Genomic DNA, 19891 nt, shown 5'->3' on the forward strand with positions numbered 1-19891 from the left:
CTGACTAGTATTTCAAGATCTTTAATTCTCCATCTTCCCTACTTCCACGAGTAGCGTCCTAGATGTCCTGGAGGAGCAGGTGGGACAACAGTGAAGCATTGAGAGAGCTAAGATCTTAGTCTTCAGTGTTTGCCATCAATTTTGATTCATCTGCCTCTTTCAACTCTCATGCTGGTGGTGCCTCATCAGCTTACTCTAAGTGATTTTTATCATGAGGGGCCATTACCCTCGCCCCACCTTTGCCTTCTAACCATTCTCTTCACTGCCAGCCTGTTCTCCTATTTCACCGGCCTTTGACAGATCAATCTTCCTCAGATCAGAGTGAACACATCCCTCAAAAACCCTGGTTCAAACACTGCCAGTGACTGTCCACTGCTTTGGAATAAATTAATAAATCTTTAGTTTGGCATTCAGAGATAATTTTCTAACTTTACTTCCCAATAAACCTTGCCTGCAAAGTAGGCACCAGCCAAGCTTCCCGATTTGTTATAATCTTGACTTCTCCTCTCTTTGCTCTTGCCTTTCTAACTGCAAAGCTGTTTTTAACATGTTTGCCTGAATTCTTTCCATCTCTTAAAGTCTTCAATGGGCCATTCTTTTGATTCTCAAGCTAGAAGCTCATTTTTCTCATCTCCCTTTCTTATATTTTGGACACATATATGTAGTTCATTTATCTACAAATATTAATTTCATAAACACTTATTAAGCACCCTGTATAGTAAAGAAGGGGCTAATCCTCTCCCTTCTTTATCTTCTTGTAGACCCAAGTCTTCTCAGGGTTTGTGGGGCCCAGATCCATGGTGTATACAATGTTGCTGAGTGAACAAATAAAATCCCAAAGCATCAAAGCAGCATGAAAGCCCATTCGACTGTTACTGAGAAGGCAAGGTACCCTGTATGACATGGGACTTCATTTTCTGGTTGGGAATGTTAAAAAAAAAAAAAAAAAAAAAAAAAAAAAAAAAAAAAACAAAAGAAAAAAAAAGAAAGGTAAACTAGAATATACTCATAGAGTCATTTAAAAGTTTAAAATAACAAAACATTAAAGAGATTTAAAAAGGGGGGGGGCACCTGGGTGGCTCAGTCAATTAAGCATCTGACTTCAGCTCAGGTCATGATCTCTTGGTCTATGAGTTCGAGCCCTGCGTCAGGCTCTGTGCTGACAGCTCAGAGCCTGGAGCCTGCTTCAGATTCTGTGTCTCCCTTTCTCTTTGCCCACCCCCCACTCGTGCACTCTTGTTCTCTCTCTGTCTCAAAATAAACATTAAAAAAATTTAAATTAACACCTCCAATATTTGTGTCTTATATGTATTTTTTTTAATGGGAAAATATTTTGTTTCAAATGCTTGTTAAATTCCTGTAAGTCAATGACATTTCTCTGAGTTCAGGGATTAGACAGGAAATGGGTATTAGTGGTAAAGGTTATGAAGGATTACTGAGACAGATTTTCAAGTCTCTGGGAATGTGCATTGACCATATACTTTGTAGTGACTATCAAAATGATAAAAAATTTTAAATGCATTTTTATTGTGCAGTTTCCTATTTCATTGGGTTTAGGTAAAAAACCCACAAAAACTATGCATATGAAGATCCTTTAAGTAACTGTGTGATTACACAGTGAATAAAAATCAGTTAAACAAGAAAGCAAGCAAGAGAAAGAAATCTAGGGGTATCTGTCTGGCTCAGTAGGTAGAGCACGTGACTCTTGATCTTGGGGTTGTAAGCTGGATACAGAGATTACTTAAAACAAAAACTTAATTTTTTTAATTTTATTTTTTATAATTTTTAAAAAAATTTTTGAGAGAAAGACAGCATGAGCAGGGGAGGGTCAGAGAGAGAGGGAGTTACAGAATCCGGAGACAGGCTCCAGGTTATGAGCTAGCTGTCAGCACAGAGCCTGATGCAGGGCTTGAACCCACGAACCATGAGATCATGACCTGAGCTGAAGTCAGATGCTTAACCAACTGAGCCACCCAGGTGCCCCATCAAAACAAAAACTTAAAAAAAGAAAAACAAAAACAAAAAGAAACCTAAAACAAGTTTCAAGATGACAAAAACTTCAATGAAGGGAATTGGTTTCTGCAAATAAAGTCTTCATGTGTAATACATTTTTACACAGAGGTAAAATGTATTAACATTCACTTGTTAAAAGCACATAACTCTTACGTAGTAAATATATACATAGTAAAACAGAACTTTTGTCAGGGTCTAATTTGTAAAGTCTCAAGGAAAGCCTTCGATTTTAAAATAGCTCACAATTTATTGCCTCTGGTGAACAGATATAGAAAGTGTGTTTTCTGCTAAGTATGTGCCAACATGCCCATTATTCAGCCTTTTTCCTGAGACAAAGGAATTTGGTGCTTACACAAGGTTACACCTGAAATACTATTAATGAGGAGCAAGAATTCTCAGCAACTTAAGTCACTGTCCTCAGTCTTTGATAAAACTGGCCAGCAGTTCCATGTAGGATGCTATCCATTGTTGTTGTTGTTTTTTTTTTAATTCTTTTTATTTGAGAGAGAGAGAGAGGGAGAACATACAAATGGGGAAGAGGGGGAAAAGGGGAGATGGAGAGAGAGAGAATCTTAAGCAGGCTTCATACTCAGCATGAAGCCCAATGCAGGGCTTAATCCCATGATCCTGGGATCATGACTGGAGTTGAAATCAAGAGTTGACGCTCAACCGACTGAGCCACCCAGCGCCCCTCCAATGCAATCTTTAAGAGCTGGACACTTTCACACAAGCTTTACTTTATACTGGCAATACTAGTAATATAATTTGTTAAATTATTTTCAAGGCCAGATCTTGGGAAGGCAAGGCACAGAATCATCTCCATCAAAACACAACCTCAACTTCCAGGTATCCAAACCACAAAGGTTAAAAAACCACCAAACCACAGATCAGGTGCCTGGGTAACTCAGTCAAGTGTCCAACTCTTGACTCTGTTTGGCTCAGGTCATGATCTCAGAGTCATAAGATCAACCTCTGCAGGGCATGGAGCCTTCTTAAGAGTCTCTCTCCCCTTCTCCCTCTGCCTTTCCCCCATGCTCTTTTTCAAAAACAAAGAACAAAACAAAAAAAAAAACACACACAGACACATACATATAGACCTCCTCAGATAAGCAAAAGAATCCATTTTTTTCCCCAAGGCAAAAACAGGTGGAGGAAAAAAGTATCAAAATTAATGGTCAGAAAAAGAAAATGGTGTTTAAAAATAGCATTATGCCAAATTAGATTCACTGCTTGTAACTGTAATGTTTTAAATCTATTAGCTCTTGCCAATACAATTCAAGCTCCTAAGTTCACAGGCCAAAGCAGTTTAATTCTAGCCTGAGCTAGAACCCAGATTGTTAGGCTCATATTTAATGCTCTATTTCCACTACTGAAGCTACTGCTCTTACACTTAGGAAGCAAGCCTGACAGACAGCACAGTGCAAACACTCAGGAAAGGCTTCTGAGTGTCCTGGCGAGGTCCTATGGCACTCCGTCTTGACCTAAAACTATATTGGAATGTTCTGGAAGGGACTTCCATAGACGGCCTAGGAAAGATCTGGGGAGTCAGGCTTACCTCAAGGACAAACCACATGTGGCCGTTGGCAGAGAGTAACCTAGGTCTATCTCTATCCTACATCCAGAAGATCCCACATGGGGTTTGTGGATGGAACAATTTGTGTGTCTAGTAAGGACTTTGTGACATAGACATCACTCAGCCCTTATCTAGGCAACCCCTGACACCCACCCACAAGAATATTAGCTACATTATTTAAGTATATTTTTTGGGGTATTAAGCTCCATGCAAAATGTTGAACAAACACACATTTAAATTCATAATTAATGTAATTATATATGATTATATGTTATTACATAGAAATATAAGTATGTAAACTTACAACTACATTTTATTACATCTAGATATTACTATTAAACCTTCACCATAATCCTGGAGGATAGGCACTATTATATCCATTTTACACACGTGGAAATGGAACTATAGAGAATTCGAGGGACTTGACTAAAATCTCTGGTTATTGTGACAAAGCCGATATTGCAACGGTGCCTGTCTGTCAACAAAGCAAGTGACTTTATTTTCCAATGTTGACAAGTGTGCCTCATGCCACAGTCATAGGTCCATCACGGGGATGGCAGGGGGAGCCCCATTCTCCCCTCCATGGGGTGTAGGGACACAAGCTTGGGCTTCAGTCTCACCCTCCTAGTCACTGGCCTGCTATTTATTTCACGTTCCTTCCCATCAGATGAGAGGGCACCCACGCGCACAGCTGCTGTGAGAGCCAAATGAGGATGAATAATGTGAGGGACCCCTAAAGCACAGGGGTACAGCAAGGCTGCTGCCATCCCCGTCAGAAGGCTAACAGCACACAAGTCCCCGCTTTGGGGGATATTTTTCTTGACCTTTAATGAGGCAGTTCGGTAGTATGTGTGATTGTATGTGCATATGCATATAACACATAAATATAAATATATATGCACATATTTATAAAACATACACACTTTAACTTTTATTAAAATATTTTTGCATAGATAATATATGGTACAAATTTTATATTAAAAATATTTTTTTCTGGGCATCCGGGTGGCTCAGTCAGTTGAGCATCTGACTTTGGCTCAGGTCATGACCTGACAGTTCACGAATTTGAGCACCCCATCGGGCTCTGTGCTGACAGCTCAGAGCCTGGAGCTTGTTTCAGAGTCTGTCTCTCTCTCTCTCTCTGTTCCTCTCCAGCTCATACTCTGTCTCTCTCAAAAATAAACAAACATTAAAAAAATTTTTTTGAATATTTTTTCTTCTTTCCTCACCACTCACTTCTCTTTGCCAGAGTCAACACTTCCTACATTATGCCAAAATATTTCTAGGAACTTGCATCAAAATGAGCTGCTTTGAAGGGGAACAACTCAGTTGGTGCAGTAGGTCCTATTCCAGAAACTAAGTTATTGGGGGAATCTTGGCCCTTTGTTAGTCGTTTACATTTTTTTAAGTTTAGAAGCATTCGTCATGTAATACGGGTACTCTGTAAAAAAGTAATAACCCAGCAGCACAAAAACAGAAAAAAAAAGGTCTCCCATCTACACCAGCCTTCTAGTTTACCTTTCAGAAGGTGCTTCCTTCTGGAAGAATTTTATGCACATGCAAGCATGTATTTATTATGGGTGTGGATCCCATTTTCCAGCATGTGGAAACATCTTTTTTTTACTTAACAATATACATACTGAAGATTATGCAATATAGATTCACTCATTTTTTTGATGACCGCAGAGTACTTCACTATATGGATATACTGCAACTTTTTAAACTGGGCCTTCCTTGAAGGATATTTATATTGTTTGGAATCTTTTGTTATTACAATGCAGCAAGAAACATCCTCTTCAATCTGCCTTAATGACAATAATACAGGTTTCTGAATCTAACGGACCAGGGCATAGCTGCAAAACTAATTGCTTTTTGGATAGTTTTGGATAAGTTACTTAGTCTAAGTTTCATTATCCATAAAATGATGATAATGGCATTTAATCCACATGGCTGTTATGGATTATTATGAGAATTATATGAGATAATATGCATACACGTACCTAATATCATGCCTGGCAAATAGCAGGTGCTCAATAAATGTTTGCTCTAACTGGACCTGCTTTTCCGGTTTCAGATGAGCCTATTTCTGGGTTGTGAAGACCTATACAGAGGAGATCTCCACCCCTTTAGATTTTTGCTTGCATCTGGAGACACAGCAGTTCAGTGCGTGGGTTCCAGGGAGCATCTCTCTCACTCTCAAGGTCATAACAGGTCATAAGCCTCACCAGTCAGTACCCTTCCAACACTGGTCAGTATCTGTGGAATTCCTCCTCACATCAGTCTAAGCTGTGCAGCACGGGAAAAAGCCCTCTGCTCTTTAAGGGGATGGTGGCCAGTCAGTCTCCCCCTGTGCTGAGAACAAACCATGCTCCCACCTACCTGGCACTGTATTCCCTACCTGCACTGTCCTGCTTTCCACCCACCTAACCAGCTCCTCCCTCCCTTTCAGGTGCAGCTCCTGTTCTGTCTCCATGACCACTCCTCTTAGGACACGAGTCCACAAAAATCCATGGTCTCTGAAGCATTCTGTGCATGCCTCATTTTGACCCTTTGTCACATCCTCATCTCTACTGTTATTTAACTATTTATATAGAATAGAATGCCCACTGCCTCAGTTTCTAAGCATCTTGAGGATAAGGACAGAAAACTTCAAATGTCATGTGTTCCTTGTACCCTTTCCCCTCTACCACACATTATACACAACACTATGTACACAGTATATGCTCAGTAAATATCCAGTGAATTGGAATGTGAACAAGACCTCACCCACCAGTGAGTTTTTAGTTAAAGTAGAGTAGTCATTAGCTCTGGAGCCAGCTTCCTGCTCATGTTTGACACCAGGATAAAAAGAGCCCTATTGCTTTCATTTTGATCCACAGGCAACTGCTAGGGCAAGCAGCTCATAAGCTGCAGGGAAAATGAATCAAGAAAATCCTCCCTCTCAGCCCTTCTCCCCCACCCAGTCTGTAAATTTAAAAGCAACAAACCCACTAAGTCTCACCATGACTTTCTGTGCTTTAGCATGGTATAAAACATCCTGGTAGTGCTGGGCGTACTCTGGATCCACATCTTTGATCTTAGCAGTAGGTAAGAGCAGAGTATCTAAAGTTTTCCAAGGATTTCCTTCATCAATAGCTTCATTGATGTACCCTACAGCTACGATTCCTAGGGAAAGAAAAAAAGTTTTCCTCTTAAGTCACAGTACATCATAAGTTCTCTAGAATCGCCTATGAGAATGAGCTAAGGCTGCAGGAGACAAGGTCAATGTAGAAAAATGTAGAGTGTGTATTGTACACACACTCAGTGTACGGTGTGAAAACAAAATGGAGGCGAAAATTCCATTTGGAATAGATTCCAATCACAAATACATTATAGCTACTTAAAGTATAAACAGGAATAAATTTAACAAAAGAAGCATGGGACGTGTACACTGAAAACTAAGAAACACTAGTGAAAAAAATTAAAGACGACTTAAGTAAATGGAAAAATCATTTCATGTTCATAGATCCAAACAATATTGTTAAGATGGAAATACTCCTCAAAATGATCAATAGATTCAGTGTAATCCCTATCTAAATCCCAACTACATTTTTCTTTCAAAAAGAAATTGACAAGCTGTATTTAAAATTCACATGTCAATGTAAGGGATCAAGAATAACCAATGCAGGGTTGAAAAAAGAACAAAACTGGAGTTCTCTTCTCAATTTCAAAATTTGCTACGGGGGCACCTGGGTGCCTCAGTCGGGTTAAGTGTCTGACCGGCTCAGGTCATGATCTGAGTCTGTGGGTTCGAGCTTTGCATCAGGCTCTGTGCTGACAGCTCAGAGCCTGGAGCCTGCTTCAGATTCTGTGTTCCCCCCTCTTTCTGCCCCTCTCCTGCTCACTCTCTGTCTTGGTCTCTCAAAATAAAATAAAGACGTAAAAAATTTTAAAAAAACTTACTACAAAGCTACAGTTAATCAATATTGCATGGCACTAGCATAAGGATGTACAGATCAATGGAAAATAATTTAGAGTTCAGAAATAAACCATAATATTTGTGGGCAATTGATTGTTGACAAGACTGCCGAGACAACTCTACAGGTACAAGTCTCTATAACAAATGGCATTGGGACAACTGGACATCCACATACATAAGAATGAAGTTGGACACTCTACATCAGATCCTATACAAAAAAAAAAACAACTCAAAATGGATCACAGACTTAAGTGTAAAAGCTTAAACTATGTAACACTTAGAAGAACACATAGTAAATCTTTGTGGCCTAGGGTTAGGTGGTCATTTTAATTGTGACACCTGAAACACAACTAAAGAAAAGAAATAAATACATGAGATGTAAAAATTTGAATGTTTATGCTTCAAAGGACACCAGAGAAAGTGAAGGCTATCTATAGACTGGGAGAAAAATCCCTGCAAACCCTCTACGTGATAACAGACTTGTATACCTTATATACGTGTATACCAGATATATAAGGAATTCTTACAACTCAACAATAAGAAAGAAAACCCAATTTAAAATGGGTAACGGCCTTGAACACACACTTCTTTAAGGAAGATATACAAATGGCTAATAATCACATGAAAAGATACTCAATATTAGTTATTAGGAAAATGCACATCCAAATCACAATGAGATACCAATTCATCCCCACTAGGATGGCAATAAAATAAGACAAACAATAACAAATGTGAAGATGTGGTGAAATTGGAACTCTCATACATTGCTGGCAGGAATAGACAATGGTACAGTCATAGTGGAAAACAAACAGTTTCTTAAAATATTAAACACAGAATTACCATCTAATCCAGCAATTTTACTCCTAGGTATATGTACTTAAGGGAGCCACAGGTTCACATAAAAACTTATATACTATTCTACTTATAGGAAATATCCACAATGGGAAAATCCACAGAAACAAAGTAGACCAGTGGTTGCTGGTGGGGGTGGGGGACATGGGAAGAGACAGAAAGGGGAGGGACTGTAAAAAGTATCTTTTTGAGGTGATGAAAATGTTCTGAATTTAGTGTGATGGTAATACAACTTTTTAAATCCATAAAAATAATCAATGGGTCAATTTTATGGTATATAAATTTTATCTCAATGAAGGTGTTACAAAATGGGAGGACAACGTTACATACAAGTGGCAGGAGTAATGCTAACTTCTACTGTAACCCTCACTTAGACAGCAGTGCGAAGATAGTAGATGACAGAACTATAGAATAACAGACCTTGAAAAATTTAATGTAGAGATGTACAGAAAAAAAAAACCTGAAGTACTAAGAAGTTTTGATATACATTCTATTCTTTAGATTACTTTACCACTCTGTAAAGAATGCCAAAACTGAGATAGTTCTAAATCAAACAATTCCCTGTAGTATCAGCAGAGTGAATTTCCAGGTCCATACGGCCCAATGCTGCCCAACATATCCTTTTGTGATGATGAAAATGTTCTCCGTCTGGGCTGTCCAATATGCCATATGTAACTATTAAGCATTTAAAATGTGGCTAGTATGACTGAAGAACTTAATTTTAAATTTTATCTAATTTTAATTACTGAAGTAGCTACATGTAGCTGGGAAGTGTAGGTAGGCCCCCTAGAGATTAACATAATCAGCCATGTTTTTTAGGATATTTTTAAGGTTCAGGTATTGCTAATTAGTATCGCAAATTGTTTCTGTAATACCACCTGGTAAAATAACATTGGGAATCCTAACTCATGGATATGCCAAAAGGAGAATAGCCATATCCAACCAGCTCAAACTTCTACTACCTCCATCATACCACAGGATCTTAGGAAATAGACTAGAAGGTCCAGGAAAGAAAAATGCAGAGCAAAGCCTTGGAGTTTGACAAGTTTTTACAACTCCAGCAAAGGAGGTCTATTGAGAGGTCCCCTCTCCCTACTACCTTATTATTAAAAATCAACCATCAACCAGTCATAAAGTAGTACAGTATATGCAAGAGTATACGTATATACAGTAGAACCCTAAACAATGGGGGGTTTAGGAGCACCAATCCCCTGTGCAGTAAAATATTCAGGTATAATTTTTGATTCTCCCTATTTTTAACCAATCATAGCTTACAACTGGCTAGAAGCCTTCAAAATAACATAGTAAAGTAACATGTAATCTTATAATAAATAAGCTAGAGAAAATAAAATCAAGAAAGTCCTAAGACAAAATATATTTATAGTACTCTACGGAGGAAAAAAATCCACCATGAAGTGTACCTAAACAGTTCAAACCCATACAGTTCAAGGGTCAACTGTAAATGCACGCACATACACACTCACGTACAAATGGGTTTTTTTTTTTTTTCACTTCCCAGGTTAGTGCTGCTGTACTAGAACTAGGAAAGAAGATAAACATTAACAAGCAGTGAGCTTAGAAAATAAATATTCCTAAAGCCAAACTTATTATTTCTCATTCTGTCAACTGTTTTTTAAACATAATCGTAAGTCACTTTACAAATGTGACATGCTATGAAACAAAGTTCTTATAATTTTTAAGAAGTAGCTTCATCCTGATGTTCAAATTAAGGTGAAATTTTTACCTACACATCTGAATACATGGCTCGTAAGAATGCTAAGAATGAAAGATTTATCCGTAGAACAAAAGGGATGATCTATAATGCCTAGGAAGTATTCCAGATTCTAACATTTAAAAATGTTTGAAGGAAAAGCAAAAATACTTCCCTAATGCTCAAGTTATATTATCTCAAAACATTGGAAGAACTCAGGAAAATCTAAGTACTATTCACATATAAGGTATTATCGTTTTACCCTGTAGTAGTTACAACCTGGAGAACATGGGATACTTCATATCATTCCCTGGACATGAAGTCTCTTCGGTAGTATGTTCCAAATAATTTTAAACACCCCATCCAAAAATTATCTTAATAGAACTATGTCTGAGAAAGAGAATGTACGCTCCTAATGGCCAATCACCTGGGAAAGAGTGCATTCCAGCTGACTTGGTTGAAATCACTTAAGTTTTTGTTTGGTATGTTTCTAAGAACACAAGCTACTGAGGTCATAGTAAATGACCTCACAGGGGCTCTAAGACCTACCCAGAAGGCCCTAGGGCACATGTGCATCACTTCCTCTGTTTGGAAGAAAAGGGAAAATCCCATTACTGAGATTCAGTCCATGACCCACTTCTTTAAACCATCACAAAGACTATAATGCTCTAGTCCAGTGAAAGAGTGGGCATTCTCTTACAAGCTGCGTATTTGAGATAGCAGATGACGTAACCTACAAAGAAGGGTACCTACCGAATTAAAAAAGCAAAAATTCAATGGAAGAAAACTACCTTGTTTAGGCTATGTCGTTAAAATGATGCCCCTCTCTGGCTCTACTAGGAAAAGTGAATTTTCCAAGAATTCAAAAGAGCATCCAAGTCTGAGAAAATGCATCTAGCAGCTTCTCTATTAAACTTGCCTTCCACATTTATCACTTCCCATTAGCTGCATACCTTATCCACATCACAATTCAGACACACGATTAGGCCTTGAAGCGTGTGGCAGGGGTGGGGTGGGAAGAGTAATCCACTTTCAAGGTGTCCATGAAAAATCCTTTGGTCTTTGGGATGGTTTAATTACCATACTGTGCAATATATGTCTATTCACAATGGTGTATATTTTTACCGTAGCTTTTAAAGCAATTTCATAAATAGAGGACATCAAAATCAAGAGTTCAAGAACTTTGAACAAAAATACCACATTTTAACCTAATAAAGCAAACTGAAGCACAGAGAAATTAAATTAGCACTGAGTTCTCCAAATTCTAGAAAGGTAATATGATAAAGTTTCTGAAATAACTATTGTGGTTATGGCATATGCCCTTCATGACACGATAATCAAAGGAAATACGATAATGGCCGTGTGATGTACGGCCCATAGAAAATAGCCATAGTGCAAATGTCCAGACAGATAAATCCATACCAATTCAAAGATACCAACCAAAGATATTTCTACTTACATATAATATCCACCTACCAAAAAACCATTCTTTTCTCAAGTTATACAAATGTAACTTGTTTTTCTTTTCCTGAAAAGAGCAAAGGCACTACTAGATAGTCTGCGACAAAAATGGCGTCCTCCATCCTGCTTTTTGATTAATGTCTACAATGAGAGTAAAAGTGCAACCATTTAGCACTGAGAACTAATGCACCTTTGTCATAAAAGCTGTACGTATGGAAATTACCAAAGGCCTGGACTGTGGGTATGGCCAGGAAGAATGAGGAAAAAATGAGAAAACAAAGATGGGCCCTGACTCTATGTTCTGCTTACTCAAACAGAGGAATCCTACTCTTGAGCTGCATTAGCCAAAGCACTCAAACCATTGCTGCAGGAAACTCAAGAGTGTGCAGCTGGGAGTCAAGGAGCAGGGCAGGAGGGCAGGGCGCCGAGGGACTGAACTTTGTAACAGGACACACACTAGTGTCCCTCCAGACCAGATGATATCAAACATCTGCTCACTTTAGTGCTTCCCTCTTGACTAACATCTGCCAAGCACCAACAGCAACCAAGGCAACGTGTCAGAAAAAAGCTCAGTGGGCCGTGTGCGAACTATCCGGTTGCAGGGATTCCAAAACGTCTCAAAGGACATGTAGAGACGCAGCAGCAAGCTGTGTGGTCAAAGAAGAGGAGATTTAGATTTAAACAACCTAAAGAGGACAAAATGAAGAAACTGGATATACATGTAACAGTGGCACATGTGTGAATATGCTGTCAAGGCGGCATATATCAACACATGCTATCTATTGGGGACTTAGAGTAAGATGTTTCACAACAAAAAAGCAAACCTTGCCATGATAGTGGGCACAGTGCTCACAGGAAACAGTAAAGAAAGCCAAGAAAATTATGCAGATGCAATTAAATGACAAAGTCATATGTCTTTACCTCAAGAGGGATTTTACTATCCCAGAGTTAGATTCCGCCTTTGAAGACCAGATCTAGAACCTCACCAAAAGGCACTAGAACAGCCTAAATGTTTGAGAGAAATATCTGCCTACTCCATCAGCAAACTCAGAATGAGTTAGAACAATAAGTCAAAGATGGAGACAGAAGGGAGGTTGCGGACATCAGCAATCTCAATCTAAATGTTGCTGGGATACCTGGGTGGCTCGGTCAGTTAAGCATCCGACTTCGGCTCAGGTCATGATCTTGGGTCTGTGAGTTCAAGCCCCACGTTGGGCTCTGTGCTGACAGCTCAGAGCCTGGAAGCTGCTTCAGTTTCTGTGTCTCCCTCTCTCTCTGGCCCTCCCCTGCTCATCCTCTGTCTCTCTTGCTTTCAAAAATAAGTAAACAAAAGAAAAAATCTAAATGTTGCTGACAAATCAAAGAGCTCAGATGATGCAAAAGATGATGGTGCTAGTTTGTTTTTATTATTGAATAGGCTGCTTGGAACTTGAATTTGATAGTTCATGCTAGAGAAAAGCAGTGGCTACACTGATTGCTGAGTTATACGGCTCTGTTCTGTAAGCAAGAGGCAAATAATAAGGAGACAAGCGGATATTCAAGAAAGCATGTTTCAGGGCTTATCTTCTTGGGGTTGTCCACTTTCACACAGGTAGCTCATAATTTCTAGATCACAGTGAATCATCATGATTTGTGATCCTAAAGCAATGACTAGTTTGTGTGCCAATTTCTTCCTCGGGTAGGAACATGTTCAAAATTAAAAAAACTGCCCAAATGAAAGGTTAAAATAACATCGAACATCTAAAAGACTGAGTTATGGGACACCTGGGTGGCTCAGTCAGTTAAGCAGCTGACTTTGGCTCAGGTCATGATCTCATAGTTCATGGATTTGAGCCCTGACTCGGGCTCTGTGCTGACAGCTCAGAGCCTGGAGCCTGCTTCGGATTCTGTCTGTCTGTCTGTCTGTCTGTCTCTCTTTCTCTCTGCCCCTTCCCTGCTCATGCTCTGTGTCTCTTTCTCAAAAAAATGAATAGACATTAAAAAATTATTTTAAAATGGAGTTATCTAGAGTATTCTTCTTGAAGTATGAATAAATAAGAAAACATGAGAACTTCTATTTACATATTTTTATTCAATCCTTTAATGTCTTTTTATGTATGCTTTATAATGTATATATGTTGATGCAGTATTACCGGCATAAAATTCATAATATAAATATATACATGCATATCAGGAGAGTGTGCTCACTTAGGGCTCCAAGAGCAAAAATTTGCATCCTTAATCTAAGGAACTAAATAGTCCAGACACCTTATTGTCTTATTATGTTAAGAGAAGGAACGTGTTCTATACTTACGGTCATTTTCTTCTTGAATTTGAATATTCACCATATCTATACAATTTTGTATTTCATTCCAGCTTAAAGTCTCTTGCCCNAGGTCATGATCTCATAGTTCATGGATTTGAGCCCTGACTCGGGCTCTGTGCTGACAGCTCAGAGCCTGGAGCCTGCTTCGGATTCTGTCTGTCTGTCTGTCTGTCTGTCTCTCTTTCTCTCTGCCCCTTCCCTGCTCATGCTCTGTGTCTCTTTCTCAAAAAAATGAATAGACATTAAAAAATTATTTTAAAATGGAGTTATCTAGAGTATTCTTCTTGAAGTATGAATAAATAAGAAAACATGAGAACTTCTATTTACATATTTTTATTCAATCCTTTAATGTCTTTTTATGTATGCTTTATAATGTATATATGTTGATGCAGTATTACCGGCATAAAATTCATAATATAAATATATACATGCATATCAGGAGAGTGTGCTCACTTAGGGCTCCAAGAGCAAAAATTTGCATCCTTAATCTAAGGAACTAAATAGTCCAGACACCTTATTGTCTTATTATGTTAAGAGAAGGAACGTGTTCTATACTTACGGTCATTTTCTTCTTGAATTTGAATATTCACCATATCTATACAATTTTGTATTTCATTCCAGCTTAAAGTCTCTTGCCCTTGAGACAAGGCTTCCAGTTTCATGGTGAGTAGTGCATTTGTGTAACTGTGGAAGAGAAGACGATCGTGATACTAATCAGAAACATTTATTCTTTGTTCATCCCGTGCATCTTAAATTTGGCACAGAGCCAAAAGTAGATGCTATGAGGTTAAAAAGGAGAAAGGCACATGAAATGGTCTTATACAGCTTTGTGAACAGACAACAAGCTCACTTACATTAACATGTTTCTTTTTTCTTAAGGATACTTTATGTACAAATGCTGTTTAATCAAAGTGCCTCAAAATCCAACTTCATACCCAACTCCAGCAAAAATCCCCTCCAAGTTTTCAACTCTGTGACCCTGCTTTTCCCCCACCCCCATTACTAATTTTCCTTGGCTCTGCATGTTTTGACTTGGTTCGGGCTCCTGGTAACTTTTTTCTTTTTTTTGTTAAGTAGGCTCCATGCCCAGCATGGAGCTCAATGTGGCACCTGGATTCATGACCCTGAGATCAAGACCCGAGCTGAGATCAGGAGTTAGATGCTTAATCGACTGAGCCACCCAGGCACCCTGAGATAACTTTGATGTGATAAAATTCAGAACTATCATGGTTCTCAAACTTCCCATCAAGGGTTCTTTTCATTATTTTTCTTGTTCCTTCATAAATCTTAGCTTTAGAGAACTTCAACCCATAACCTTAACCCAGCTGGGTTACCTTGAGGACTAATATACCCACTGAGGAATCAAATAAAATACAAATGCAATTCCAGAAACCCTGCTGAATAACACACACTTTCAATATAGATTTTCTTGAAAAGGTGGCACAGGAGTTGAATCAGAGTATTGTCAAATCTCTCTGCACCTGTCTATTTCTCCTAAGGCTTCTCAGCACCTACTCAAAAACCTCCCTCTACATCCAGTCACCACCATGGCACTCCTACACCTCATTTCTGATCCCTGACCCTCCTGACTGGAAAATAGGGTTTGGTCAATCACTTCAGTTACTTGTTTGGGGGAATTTTAGGGAAACAAATTATCCACCATGATATATTATTAAGAAACTGTCATTTCTCAATAGTCCATTTTCTCAGTTAAAAAAAGCACAAACCAATGTTGCAACCGTAAGCTACCATGAGCTATTCTAGCCTAAAGAAACTCAATAGTTTTGTTGTTGAAATAACTACAGGGAAATAAAGACCAGTCTTCTACACACATACTTATTCACTATGCATTTTGACTTCTGCATTGCATCTTTGGATTCCTAACAGCAAAGGTTAAAAAAGTAATATGACTTTGAGTTTAAAATTGTTTTCCTGGGGCACCTGGGTGGCTCAGTCAGTTGACTGTGTGACCCTTGGTTTCAGCTCAGGTCGTGACTTCACGGTCTGTGGGTTTGAGCCTCGCACTGGGCTCTGTGCTAACAGAGCCCAACTCCCTCTCAAACAAACTTTGGGAAAAAAATTGTTTTCCTGATTGTCACCAATTTTCTCAAAATTCTGTGTGCTTCAAGGTGGCACTCAGGTGTCCTCTGTAGAGTGTAGTGTGAGAGAAAAAAACATCATTCAGTGTAGGAAGTAGTGGTGATGATCCTTTATCTGTGGCTAAATGAGGGGTCACTAAATTCAGGCCTGAAACTGGTTAACTGTCATGTTTGAGATTTTCACCCTACCAATATTTATAAGCCTAGGAAAACACTCTGCTGCACTAGTAACACACAAATAAAAATACTGGATACGATAACAAAATGGATAAATGTCAACTTGCACTTGTTGATATCCGTTACAGGCAGTGCAAAATCCTCATGGGCATTTCACATGCTTAACATCTAAATGATGATCTGATGGGAATAAAAGGAGAAAGCTTAAGGATGAACACGGAAAAAAATCCCACAACTGCACACTGTTTCTTTAGAAACAAAATGAACCAACAATGGCCAAAGGGAAGAGATTTTAGAAATAAAGACAGCAGAACTCCACGGGCCTTTCCAGGTGAGTATGAGTAGCCACTACTAAGGTGACAATCACAGAAAATACTCTGCAATTCACCCAACAGACAGACCCGAGTGCTTTCCCTCCATGCTCCTCTGAGCTCTCCTCCCTGTCGGCTACGGGCAGACCAGTAACACTGCATTTCTAACAGGCTTCTGAAGCTCTGAGAAGATTACTATTCTAATTCAGTTCAGCAAATGGTTATTAACATGAAACCAATGTGGCAAAGCCTGTGGCAGACACGCAGGGGTGTCAGGATGAACGAGGTGCAGCCGGGACTTCAAGGAGCTCTGAGCCAAGTGGATAAGAAGACAGACACTCAAAACAGCATAAAAGCAGAGCACAAGAAAGGCCATAAGAGACAGAAATAATGGAGTTCTAAGGCAGGAAAAGTGGAAGGAAATGCAAGGGGGAGCACCTTGCCGGAGGCAGGCATCAAACCAAGCACTTAATCTTCAAACTGTTCTGCAGATGCAGAGTGGGTGTTTCTGCTTTGTTTTTGTGCTTAGATGAAGAGACAAGACTATCAAGAATCAGACTCAGGTATTTGTGGCTCTGGTGCTAAGTTCCTCTAACCATATCATGCCAGTTTTCAGGAGAGATGACATTAGCTGGGGTGGGGAAAAGCAGGGAAATAATTCGTGGAAGCACCATCTATGGAAGGCAGTTCCAGGGGTGCGCCAGGACACATGCTGGCACCCGAGAGTGACTGGCACCCCATTCCCGGTGGTGACAGCACCATGCACAGCAGCAGACAGGCAGAAAGTCCACAGTGTGTTCTGATCGAGCTTGGGTGAGGTGCAGCTAAGGTCAGAACAACATGCTTACAGTGAGGGGTATGTTCTTAATTCAGATGAGAACAAGGAACAAATGGAAAGCATTATAACCATAGCTCCATTTAGAACAATTAATGTGGGAGAGCATATGCCTAGAGCCAATACCAACTCGCCAGCACTTAAGGGAGAATTAAACAAATGAGCCTTTCTGGGAAACCACAGCCCAAGGGTGGAAGCCATGATAAACAAGTTGGCACTCTGTCTGATTCATCAATGTGGCCCTGCCCAACACCCCTGTGCTATGAAGAACTTGTAAAACCACAAGGTGAGGCCCAGAAAGAGCAATGTTTCTTCATCTTGAAAACGTGTGAACTTGGGTTTCCAAGAATCGGGTTAAAAAGCTGACCATGAAAGTAAAATGCCCAGGCTGTGGAAGATCATTGGGGGCCAAACAATTGTCAGAAGAATAACCAAAGGAGACCTTGAAATCTCATATTGGTACTGCTCAGTCAGCTGACCCAGAAAGTGCTTAAGTCAAACTTTAAAAAGATTATTAAAAATGAGCAAAATTTTAAAGTTTCCCATACAGAAGACTTGAACTCTGAGGCTGTATCTGTAGGCCCAAGTTGAAAACCACAGGGGAAGAAGTCGTTCTCAGATGGGTGTGAGACCATTTCCTTAACAGGTTATTTGTAAATTGTGGAGGTAGAGGGGAATTTTCATAATTAAAATGGATGTCCTGGAGGGAGGGAACATGGTTATTTAGAGGACACTGGCCAGGATGCCTAATAGGCAGGACAGTTTCGACAATTACCTCCCAGAGATGTCCTATTAGAGCCCCACTGGGCTGTAAGCTTCATAAGGGAGTGACAGGCTTTGTTATCCACTTAAGCACGGAGAGAAAGCAGCAAAGCCTGGTTAGACGACAATAAATGAGGACAGAAAAGACACAGGAGGGCCAATCTGGAGGTTATTACAGAAGCAAAGGTGAAAAATCAATTTAGGTGCTGGCTGGGAAACGGGGACATTTTGTAGAGGTCACACACACCGACTGGCTGCTGACAGAGACGGGGATGAGTAGGCTGTCCACGGCACAAGGATCCCTGGCAGAGGACTGAGGAAAACAAGTTGAATTTGAGGTTTCTAAGCTTAGGGAAGACAATGGTGCCATTAAAAATAGTGGAGGGAGAAATAAATTACTTTGGTAACAGATACAGGAGTTATATTAACTAGGTGGTCAAATTTATGGAGAACAAGATCATCAGCTTCTCCAAGAAGACTAAAAAGGAAAGAAACTCTTCTGTCCTACTACTTTGGGGCCATTCTCTCCACAGACAAGTGGTCAACCATTAAAAAAAAAACTAAAGTCTTTTAAATTTTCTTGTACAACTGTACATGATCCAAGAAAATTACCCAATCTAGCTATTTAAGTAGTTTGGGGTAGAATCAGGACCTGAAAAGAGCTTTAGTCAAGACCTATGCAGACATCTCCCCCTAGTGGCTAACGAGAATCCAGGACAGAGAATCACTCCTTTTAATCCAGGCTTTTGTCTTAACAGATTCTCTAATGGGCTCCTTAATTTTCTCTCTAGAACTGCTATAGTGTTTTATACTATCAAGTGTACTATCTAGTATCCTATTTTAGAAATATGAAATGGAAGATGCTGAACTGAGATTGTTATCCAATGCCACGATCCACTGTGGTCTCAGGATTCCTTTGGTTTAACAATCAAAAGAATAGAGTTTGAGATTCAATTGCCCAACTGTGGGTCCATAAATCCAAGTTTAGTTCTCTCATCAGTACAATGAAAGAATCAGTCTGGATCATTATTAAAGTTTCTTCCAACTCTTCTACATTCAGTTGTCTCCGAAAGACGCCCAAGGGAAGGTATGTTTTCAATAGTTCTTTTATTTTTAGCCTTCCCGATAAGCTTCGGTAATGACAAAGTCAATCAGTCAAAGCCACAGCATAATCATTTTTAGACTCTTTGTCCCCCTAAAAGAAACACTGTACAAAAAGACTCATATTAGAAGGAGTCTCAAAACAAAGGAGACTAACTTTTAAGAAAATGAGTATAGAGATATGGAATTCTTCAGCCAAGAACACGTCTTTGATTTGCAAGATCTGCCAAACACACATTTCTGCATTAAAAAGAGGTCTGGAAGATGGTCCCTTACCGTTCTACATATGATTCGTCCAGATTGTTGAAGCCTATTGTTGGGCTTCTGAGCTGATTCTGCACAGACGTGAGATCACTATTTTCCAAGGCCTGGTTTAGTAAAGCAACGGCAGACAGCATTTCCACTGCAATCATGAGTTCCTCGTGGGCCAAGTAGTTCTGTTGAAAAATGTAAGCAATAAAAGTTTCCCAAATTATACACCTCATGTATGTGATGGATTTTTAAAATACCTTTTTTTAAAGTAGGTTAAAAAAAATAATAAAGTAGGTTCCACGTTCATCATGGAGCCCAATGCGAGGCTTGAACTCATATCCATGAGATCAAAACCTGAGCTGAGATCAAGAGCTGAATGCTTAAGTGACTGAGCCACCCAGGCACCTCTGGAATGCATATTTCAAAGTACAATGAAACATTAAAGATTTTGAGAACTCAGGAGAAAGGGGGCTCACTGGCC

At 39.4% G+C, this 19891-nt stretch overlaps 1 protein-coding gene across 1 annotated transcript in view; it reads right to left on the minus strand.

Annotated features, from left to right (window-relative positions):
- The window catches only part of IQGAP2 (IQ motif containing GTPase activating protein 2), a 294214-nt gene that overhangs the window by 85337 nt on the left and 188986 nt on the right, over positions 1–19891 (minus strand). The window contains exons 11-13 of the mRNA XM_077759841.1: positions 19435–19595; positions 14433–14557; positions 6588–6751 (exon numbers count right to left, since the gene is read on the minus strand). Of these exons, the coding sequence (XP_077615967.1) occupies positions 6588–6751; positions 14433–14557; positions 19435–19595 (450 nt within the window). The remainder of the gene's footprint in view (positions 1–6587; positions 6752–14432; positions 14558–19434; positions 19596–19891) is intronic.

Source organism: Crocuta crocuta, unplaced genomic scaffold, assembly GCF_008692635.1.
Source record: "Crocuta crocuta isolate KB4526 unplaced genomic scaffold, BGI_CrCroc_1.0 scaffold162, whole genome shotgun sequence".
In the NCBI taxonomy this organism is placed as follows: Eukaryota; Metazoa; Chordata; class Mammalia; order Carnivora; family Hyaenidae; genus Crocuta; species Crocuta crocuta.